Source organism: the organism of the source record quoted next, assembly GCF_019968955.1.
Source record: "MAG: Porospora cf. gigantea A chromosome Unknown PgA_NODE_44_length_55728_cov_401.998, whole genome shotgun sequence".
Lineage (NCBI taxonomy): Eukaryota > Apicomplexa > Conoidasida > Eugregarinorida > Porosporidae > Porospora > Porospora cf. gigantea A.
This window is the reverse complement of record NW_027151703.1, coordinates 46745-55728: the sequence shown is the minus strand read 5'-3', so window position 1 is coordinate 55728 and position 8984 is coordinate 46745. Positions and strand designations below refer to the sequence as shown.

Genomic DNA, 8984 nt, shown 5'->3' with positions numbered 1-8984 from the left:
GAAACTTAAAATGGAGTTGATTCTTTGTTAAAGCCAGCACTCCTCACTGACCTCGGCGCTTAGACAGGGAGTCTATTATCGACACGATAGATGAGTCATGGTCACCAAATTCATGGAGACTCTGAGGCTGACGGGCAGCCTCACCCAGTCTACGAACGTTCGCCTCATTGGGAAAGTGAAACCAGTTTCGGCCTGCAACGATTTATAAAATAATTAAAACAAAAAATATTTAATAAAATGTCTGTAGACCCACCCGATGCGAGCGGTACAGCGCTGGAGAACTCCTCCTTGCCACCGTCAACTCGCATTCGTAGCAAATTTCCAAACGTGTGGATGACTTGCGTCGACTTAAGAGTGTGCTCAATAGGCATGCCGGCCTTAAGGTCACTCACCAGCTTAGAAAGCACAGGTTGTCCGTCAGGATTTCGACGATGAGCAGCTATGCTCCCGCTCGCAACATCCTGCAAGTCGCTCCTGATAGCTCTCAACAACACAAACCAGGCCGCCATACGACTCTGCGACTCACTCTCGTTTACGGAGCCAGACGTCTTCTCAGGCTGAAAACTCCCATTGGTACGTATGCTCTGCCCCGACATGTGATAACCAGGTCCAAATAATGCAGACAGCGGCGGTGGCACAGGCGGCGAAGAGCCTTCTGAACGATCCTTGGAGGCTGGGCCCTGGAGATCGAAGAATTGTGGCACTTCGACTCCTCCTGCGCTTCGTGGTCGCTTCTCGACCGGATTGGCCGCGAGCGAAGGCTGAGGGCTCCCGACAGCAGGAGCCTCCTCCTCGTGTTTTTGCTCCGGCTTCCTGCGTTTGGGCACTTGCTTGGGGGGGGCACTTTCGCTCGTACATGAGCTCACTACTGGAGGAGTCGGTTGGAGTTCAGCCGTCTTCGTAGCGGTCGGAGACGTAATCACCGCCAGGCTAGGAAAGTTAGAGTCGTTCGATATTTCAGCCGGTCTCTGAATCTTTGCCCACGTATGCACTGCTGACGAAGGCGGTTTTCGAGGTTCCAGCGTCCGTGGCAGCTTGGTTGGAAGCTTTCCGAAACTCGACTCGCGATGTTCGTCATTGTCGTGCGTAGGCTTAGCTGACACTATGTCCTCCTTGGAGTAGCAGCGATCCTCTTCATCTCCAAGACGATGAAGGTAAAAGCAGTCAGGATTAGTGCATTTCGTGCCCCGGATGAAGAACCCGCAGTATTTAGTAGTGCCATACGCTGCACGTAGCGGCTTATCGTGAAAGAGGATGCCATCTATGTCCATGATAGCAGCGCGTGCCGACTCCTTCCTAGCGAAAGTAACGTACACACTGCAGGTCGTGACAGCAGGATTCGTTTGCTTGTTCACCACGATGTTCAGGATTGAACCGTACTGGCCTAGGAACTGGTCTTGTTTCAGAATTTCCTTACGGGCTAGGAAGACGGGCAAACCTACTACGTACACGAGATTCCGCTGTATCACTCGAACGTTTCGCAGATCTTGCTGCGCAGGCACGGAGCGCTTCACCTTGTGAATGATATCAGGTTTCTCTTTGACGGGTTTCTCTGCCTTTGGTCGCTTCAAGTACCTGAACCGGCTGTCATCGTAGGTCGTTCTACAAGCAGGGCAACTATCATTCATGTTGTCTCTCAGCTGCTTGAAGCACCATGCACAGACCTGGTAGTCGCATTCGCAGGGATAGAACTCCCTCTCTGCGTCATCCAGCGGTTCCATGCATAGAGGACAGCAGTCGTCCTCAAACTCAGGCATTTGATAGTATTCCGAAATTTCCCGGCGATGAAATCAGCCCTCTTGATTGCAGTTGTGGAGGCCTTTTGTCTAGGCGAAGTCTGCAAGCGGTGTTGTGTTGCCACCCCTCTGGGCTGCACTAATGCCTACCAGTTCACATCGGTAGAGTGAATCGCCAGGTGCAATGCAGAGGGGGTTCCTTGCTTCAGACTACACATACTGCGCAGACTGCAACTGCGCCGACCCCAGCGCTGGCTGGTGGGTGATGGGCAGGTAGACAAGGCAGTGCATGGATTGGCTACGGAGTTGGAGCAGCCACATGCACCTCATGTCAGCGAGCCACCGCTGTAGCGAAGGCGGTGCCTGAGGCCCAATTCACTGGGTGTGGGAAGTTGGCTGTTAATGGTAGGGAAGGCCCAGAAGGACGACGCAGGCCGTCTGCAATATTTTGGAACTCCGCATGTGCTGCCAGCGACCAAGGCTTACTAGTCGCTGAGGCTTCGGGATCGAGCCAGCTGTTGAGTTACTCCGTCACAAATTTTCCGACATCTTTCTTTTATGATGAAGGACGATGTCATGTAGGATCTAAACCATCAAAGTTACTACCTAACGTAGGTTTCGAACGTCCTGGGTAGAGAAAATCGACGAGAATTGCAGCAAATGCTTAGGAAGTTTATTTTGGCAGTATCGGCGGTTACAGCGCTGCTATGTGGACGGGTCGTGTGGGATAAGTGGCGGCATATCGGCAGCTGGTCACAAGGGCATGTCATCCTAAAGAACTCAGTTTCCTTGGTGGTGCCTACATGCGCGGCAGACATTATCTATTTGCCACGGTTGTTGGAATCTGTCGCCACTCAAACGGTGCCTCCTCTGGAGACACTGATCGTCTTATCGTCCTATAAGAATACGACGTAAGCCCACCGGAAGGAATTCATATAGACTGAACCGAGGCCTTGACCTTCAGCAGATAGACCTTAATACTCTCCCGCGGTCTATGTTGACTCAAAAGCCTCGGAAAAGTCCCAAATGGTTGACAAGTGTGCTGAAGTACATAATGTCAGCGAAGCCTCCTCGATGGAACGATATCTCTGTGCGCATTTTGCGTACAAGTCATAGTCACGCAGGGCCTGCGTGAGGGAGAAGGAATGGTATGACCCAGACGTAATCTTGGCGCTGCCGATGCGAAGGGTGACATCATTTCTTTCTACGACGCCGATGATTTCATGCATCCACGCAGGATCGAAACCATCCAAGCAGCATTCGACAAGTTTCCTGACGCTGACATGGTGCTCCATAGATATAAATATCTCGATCTGGGGAGCCCATATAGTGATCTAGCAAAGTTTCGTCGAGAAAGAATCTCCCGCATGAAATTAGAAACGCTCGACCCTGCCATTGTACGTAAGAATCTGGGCCCGACCAATCCCTTCACATCGCTGATGAAGAAGTACCCTCGATTCGGTATCGAGATTAGGTTGAATTCAGAGGAGATCCGAAATTTCAACATTGGCGCCATCAGCATCCGCAAGGACGTTATTTCTCAGGTGCAAGAACCTGATGTGGCACGGTATGAAGACGCGGCATTTTTATGGGAGGCCCTTTACCGCAGAAAGACGGTATTGACTATACCAGCGGTGCTCTCAGCCTACACAAAACCTGACTCAAGGTCACGAAGAGCTGTCCTGGCTGAGATGCTGGATCCCAGTGTAATCCAAACCGAGCAGCCGACACGTGGTCTGTAAAACTAATCTTCGAAACCTCTCGCACAAAAGGCTCAAGGGAAAAGGACGGAACATCATTTCTTTTTTACGACGTCAATTCACTGGGTGTGGGAAGTTGGCTGTTAATGGTAGGGAAGGCCCAGAAGGACGACGCAGGCCGTCTGCAATATTTTGGATCTCCGCATGTGCTGCCAGCGACCAAGGCTTACTAGTCGCTGAGGCTTCGGGATCGAGCCAGCTGTTGAGTCACTCCGTCACAAATTTTCCGACATCTTTCTTTTATGATGAAGGACGATGTCATGTAGGATCTAAACCATCAAAGTTACTACCTAACGTAGGTTTCGAACGTCCTGGGTAGAGAAAATCGACGAGAATTGCAGCAAATGCTTAGGAAGTCCATTTTGGCAGTATTGGCAGTTGCAGCGCTGCTATGTGGACGGGTCGTGTGGGATAAGTGGCGGCATATCGGCAGCTGGTCACAAGGGCATGTCATCCTAAAGAACTCAGTTTCCTTGGTGGTGCCTACATGCGCGGCAGACATTATCTATTTGCCACGGTTGTTGGAATCTGTCGCCACTCAAACGGTGCCTCCTCTGGAGACACTGATCGTCTTATCGTCCTATAAGAATACGACGTAAGCCCACCGGAAGGAATTCATATAGACTGAACCGAGGCCTTGACCTTCAGCAGATAGACCTTAATACTCTCCCGCGGTCTATGTTGACTCAAAAGCCTCGGAAAAGTCCCAAATGGTTGACAAGTGTGCTGAAGTACATAATGTCAGCGAAGCCTCCTCGATGGAACGATATCTCTGTGCGCATTTTGCGTACAAGTCATAGTCACGCAGGGCCTGCGTGAGGGAGAAGGAATGGTATGACCCAGACGTAATCTTGGCGCTGCCGATGCGAAGGGTGACATCATTTCTTTCTACGACGCCGATGATTTCATGCATCCACGCAGGATCGAAACCATCCAAGCAGCATTCGACAAGTTTCCTGACGCTGACATGGTGCTGCATAGATATAAATATCTCGATCTGGGGAGCCCAGAAAGTGATCTAGCAAAGTTTCGTCGGGAAAGAATCTCCCGCATGAAATTAGAAACGCTCGACCCTGCCATTGTACGTAAGAATCTGGGCCCGACCAATCCCTTCACATCGCTGATGAAGAAGTACCCTCGATTCGGTATCGAGATTAGGTTGAATTCAGAGGAGATCCGAAATTTCAACATTGGCGCCATCAGCATCCGCAAGGACGTTATTTCTCAGGTGCAACAACCTGATGTGGCACGGTCACAAGACTCGGCATTTTTATGGGAGGCCCTTTACCGCGGAAAGACGGTATTGACTATACCAGCGGTGCTCTCAGCCTACACAAAACCTGACTCAAGGTCACGAAGAGCTGTCCTGGCTGAGATGCTGGATCCCAGTGTCTTCCAAACCGAGCAGCCGACACGTGGTCTGTAAAACTAATCTTCGAAACCTCTAACACAAAAGGCTCAAGGGAAAAGGACGGAACATCATTTCTTTTTTACGACGTAGCAGCATTCGTCAAGTCACGTAATGCGCACGTCTAACCTGTCACGTAATGGTGATGCGCACGTCTAACCTGTCACGTAATGCGCCAGGCAGGTCGTTCATCGAACCATTTCGTCGGAATTCCCTCTGACTTATCCATATTCAGTCACCCCTTGTTCTTTTTGTGTTCGAAAGCGGTATGGGTCAGGTGACCAGCTAGTAACAGTCATGTGCACCCAGCCGCACCAGAAAACTTTGTTTTTGATGAACTTCACTGATCCTGTAGCGGGCACCACCGATGACGCGTCAGTGTCAAAGGCCTCCGCTGAGAGTCGAGGCTACTACCAGGACCCCTACATCAAGTACATCGTCCCGCATCCGTGTCGCCGATCGCCCCTGATAAATAGAGGCTACTATGCACGCGTAGCCGCGATACGCCGAGTGCTGTTGACGTTCTTCGATTTGGTACCACCTACGGTTCCGTTGCAGGTGGTTAGCCTTGGTGCTGGGCTGGATACAACTGTGTTCTGGGTGAACGACATCCTGACGGGTCGGAAGGAAAGGGAGCTGTCATTGCGCTCCATGGCGCCATTTCCGGTGCCTGAAGAGTTTAGCCGCAGTTTCGTGTATTTCGAGTTGGATTTTCCAGAGGTTCTAGCCAAGAAGACATCACTCTTTATGAAACACGAAGCGCTGCGAAGGAACGTATCTGACGGGGACATAGGTGGGCTGCGAATAGATCATACACAGACTTCAACGGCGGTGAGTTCGTGCGCTGCGACCGGGAAAGGATGATTCCGTGCGACTTGAGGGACATCAACTCCGTAGACCGCAAGATAAAAGACGCTGGCTTGGATCCGCAGCTGCCTACTATATTTCTATCCGAATGCTGCCTCGTGTACCTTAGGCCAGAGGAGTCAGACGCGGTGATACAGTGGGCGTCGGAAGTTGTATCAGCTCCGTCAGCCTTCGTCACTTATGAGCAGGTCAACGCTGACGACGCCTTCGGAAAGACGATGATGAGCAACCTTGCGATGAGGGGATGCCCTCTGTTGACCCTTAGGCGTTACCCCACGCTGGAGACTCAACGTGTCCGGTACGAAAATCTCGGCGGGTACGTAGTCTCCGTCGCTGACATGAACTGGATTTATGACCACTGTTTGGACTTGTCTGACAGGCTACGGATCCATTCTCTTGAGCTGTTTGACGAGATTGAAGAGTGGCGTTTGGTCCATTCACATTATAGTATTGTCGTGGCAGTTAAAGGTAGCAAGGACGACAAAAGACTGGCCGATGAAGTTCCAAACGTCGATCCTGGTGACATCGCTGAGACTCTAGTTCGCGCCGAAGATGAATCGACGGCCATCAGCACTATCGACGGGCTATATCAGGCGGCAGCTTGCAGCGCTCATGACGATCGGTGCTTGGACCACGTCCTAAACGCTATCATTGAGTGCAGCGGCCATCTATCTGACAAGGATTGGCGTCAACAGACGTCCCTAGGGTATCTTCGAGATTTGGCTGGCATGTGGGAAAAGAAATGCGGGTCAAGAGAACCCAGGTTTTCCAGCTCACAGTTGAGGGGGAAATCGACCCGAGCGATGCGACGAACGTGTCAACGCCTCTGCTCCGAGCAGGAACGGTCTGCAAACGGCGAGTCACAGAAAGCTAGCAGTTTTCAGGACCTTCTTTGTTTGGATAGCAGCAGTGCATTGTCTTCCAGAAAAACCTGAATCCATTGACATGTGAGGGAAATAACCATAATTCATCATGCCTTGTGAGAAGAAACAGAAGCTTGAAGGCGGGGTCTCCAGCTGTTGCAAGAAAAACGCTGCTGAAGAAGACAGACCTTGTTGCGCCAGTGAAAAGTGCTGTGCCGGGCAGGACACAGCCGAGGAAGCCCAGAAAAAGTGCTGTGCCGGACAGGGCACAGCCGAAGAAGACAGACCTTGTTGCGCTAAGGAAAAGTGCTGTGCCGGACAGGGCACAGCCGAAGAAGACAGACCTTGTTGCGCCAAGGAACAGTGCTGTGCCGGCGAAGAAAACATACCTTGTTGCGCACAGGGAGACTGATGTGGCGACTGGATTGACGAGATCGACTCGGACCCTGCTGTGATAGCTATGAACATGCATACTCTCTCTGTCCTGGAGGCCAAAACCTTTCCTTGCCTACCCGCGAAGTTTGACGTGTTGGAAATCGGATGCGGCGGAGGCCACCTTCTCGCTGAGCTGGAGAAGAAGGCTGTACGAGTGGTAGGCGTCGACTGTGAACCGCAGTGCCTGGAAAATGCTAAAACAAGGTCTCAGGCTGAGCTAATTCTAGGATGGTGGCCCAAGGTGCAGGTGGAAGGAAAGTTCGATCTTGTACTCGTCACCTACGCCTTACATGGAGTAGCTCCAGACAGTAGGAAGGCCTTCGTTGACGGTGTTCTTAAGGTGATGAATCCTGGGGGCGTGCTGGTGCTGGCCGACTTCGATACCGTTGAAGGTGAGAGGTACAAGGAGGCCTTCGCAGATGCCCTGGCTTCTGCGAAGTCCGTTGAGGTGGAAGAGACGAACATAGGGGACATAGCAGGATGTGAAGACTGCCCTAGCGACGACGAGGAAATTGAGCTCACTGAGGAAGAGGCAAAACGGCTTCAGGAGGCCCTCGACGCTGAAGAGGACGACGAAGATCTCACAAAAGAGGAGTTGCAACAGATCGAGAAAGCCATGGAATCCGGTCATATTATGGATGGTGACGAGGAGGATTGGGACGCAAGCAAAGTATTCATTTCCATTCTGCGCATGTAGTGACGATTTCGGCTGAGTTAGGCGCAAGCCAGATGTGCACAAATCGAGGTCTCACATAGGAAAGCTAGCAGTTTTCAGGACCTTCTTTGTTTGGATAGCAGCAGTGCATTGTCTTCCAGAAAAACCTGAATCCATTGACATGTGAGGGAAATAACCATAATTCATCATGCCTTGTGAGAAGAAACAGAAGCTTGAAGGCGGGGTCTCCAGCTGTTGCAAGAAAAACGCTGCTGAAGAAGACAGACCTTGTTGCGCCAGTGAAAAGTGCTGTGCCGGGCAGGACACAGCCGAGGAAGCCCAGAAAAAGTGCTGTGCCGGACAGGGCACAGCCGAAGAAGACAGACCTTGTTGCGCTAAGGAAAAGTGCTGTGCCGGACAGGGCACAGCCGAAGAAGACAGACCTTGTTGCGCCAAGGAACAGTGCTGTGCCGGCGAAGAAAACATACCTTGTTGCGCACAGGGAGACTGCTGTGGCGACTGGATTGACGAGATGGACTCGGACCCTGCTGTGATAGCTATGAACATGCATACTCTCTCTGTCCTGGAGGCCAAAACCTTTCCTTGCCTACCCGCGAAGTTTGACGTGTTGGAAATCGGATGCGGCGGAGGCCACCTTCTCGCTGAGCTGGAGAAGAAGGCTGTACGAGTGGTAGGCGTCGACTGTGAACCGCAGTGCCTGGAAAATGCTAAAACAAGGTCTCAGGCTGAGCTAATTCTAGGATGGTGGCCCATGGTGCAGGTGGAAGGAAAGTTCGATCTTGTACTCGTCACCTACGCCTTACATGGAGTAGCTCCAGACAGTAGGAAGGCCTTCGTTGACGGTGTTCTTAAGGTGATGAATCCTGGGGGCGTGCTGGTGCTGGCCGACTTCGATACCGTTGAAGGTGAGAGGTACAAGGAGGCCTTCGCAGATGCCCTGGCTTCTGCGAAGTCCGTTGAGGTGGAAGAGACGAACATAGGGGACATAGCAGGATGTGAAGACTGCCCTAGCGACGACGAGGAAATTGAGCTCACTGAGGAAGAGGCAAAACGGCTTCAGGAGGCCCTCGACGCTGAAGAGGACGACGAAGATCTCACAAAAGAGGAGTTGCAACAGATCGAGAAAGCCATGGAATCCGGTCATATTATGGATGGTGACGAGGAGGATTGGGACGCAAGCAAAGTATTCATTTCCATTCTGCGCATGTAGTGACGATTTCGGCTGAGTTAGGCGCAAGC

The 8984-nt window shown here is 51.6% G+C and overlaps 6 protein-coding genes across 11 annotated transcripts; 5 read left to right on the top strand and 1 right to left on the bottom strand.

Moving 5' to 3' along the window:
* Positions 1–43: 43 nt before the first annotated feature.
* On the bottom strand, positions 44–1757 carry KVP18_000860 (uncharacterized protein; the record flags this gene model as incomplete). Its single annotated transcript, XM_067950336.1, has 2 exons — positions 44–192; positions 254–1757. 2 exons carry the CDS (start codon positions 1755–1757, stop codon positions 44–46), a joined length of 1653 nt encoding a protein of 550 aa, XP_067808546.1.
* Positions 1758–2396: 639 nt separating this feature from the next.
* On the top strand, positions 2397–3478 carry KVP18_000859 (uncharacterized protein; the record flags this gene model as incomplete). 3 transcript variants are annotated; one of them, XM_067950334.1, is made up of 3 exons in its annotated part: positions 2397–2647; positions 2676–2867; positions 2896–3478. In XM_067950334.1, 3 exons carry the CDS (start codon positions 2397–2399, stop codon positions 3476–3478), a joined length of 1026 nt encoding a protein of 341 aa, XP_067808544.1. The 3 variants fall into 3 exon arrangements, with proteins under 3 accessions (XP_067808544.1, XP_067808543.1, XP_067808545.1); XM_067950333.1 differs by lacking the exons at positions 2676–2867; positions 2896–3478 and having other exon boundaries at positions 2397–2651; XM_067950335.1 differs by lacking the exons at positions 2397–2647; positions 2676–2867 and having other exon boundaries at positions 3104–3478.
* A 362-nt stretch (positions 3479–3840) lies between these two features.
* Positions 3841–4922, top strand: KVP18_000873 (uncharacterized protein; the record flags this gene model as incomplete). 3 transcript variants are annotated; one of them, XM_067950359.1, is made up of 3 exons in its annotated part: positions 3841–4091; positions 4120–4311; positions 4340–4922. In XM_067950359.1, 3 exons carry the CDS (start codon positions 3841–3843, stop codon positions 4920–4922), a joined length of 1026 nt encoding a protein of 341 aa, XP_067808569.1. The 3 variants fall into 3 exon arrangements, with proteins under 3 accessions (XP_067808569.1, XP_067808570.1, XP_067808568.1); XM_067950360.1 differs by lacking the exons at positions 4120–4311; positions 4340–4922 and having other exon boundaries at positions 3841–4095; XM_067950358.1 differs by lacking the exons at positions 3841–4091; positions 4120–4311 and having other exon boundaries at positions 4404–4922.
* Positions 4923–5237: 315 nt separating this feature from the next.
* On the top strand, positions 5238–6706 carry KVP18_000856 (uncharacterized protein; the record flags this gene model as incomplete). The annotated part of the gene is made up of 2 exons (XM_067950329.1): positions 5238–5697; positions 5724–6706. The coding sequence occupies 2 exons, from the start codon at positions 5238–5240 to the stop codon at positions 6704–6706; spliced, it is 1443 nt and encodes a 480-aa protein (XP_067808539.1).
* A 388-nt stretch (positions 6707–7094) lies between these two features.
* KVP18_000850 (uncharacterized protein) lies at positions 7095–7766 on the top strand (the record flags this gene model as incomplete). Of its 2 annotated transcripts, none has more annotated exons than XM_067950317.1 (1): positions 7095–7766. In XM_067950317.1, the coding sequence occupies one exon, from the start codon at positions 7095–7097 to the stop codon at positions 7764–7766; it is 672 nt and encodes a 223-aa protein (XP_067808527.1). The 2 variants fall into 2 exon arrangements, with proteins under 2 accessions (XP_067808527.1, XP_067808526.1); XM_067950316.1 differs by having other exon boundaries at positions 7101–7766.
* A 166-nt stretch (positions 7767–7932) lies between these two features.
* On the top strand, positions 7933–8955 carry KVP18_000848 (uncharacterized protein; the record flags this gene model as incomplete). The annotated part of the gene is made up of 1 exon (XM_067950314.1): positions 7933–8955. One exon carries the CDS (start codon positions 7933–7935, stop codon positions 8953–8955), a length of 1023 nt encoding a protein of 340 aa, XP_067808524.1.
* Positions 8956–8984: the final 29 nt, after the last annotated feature.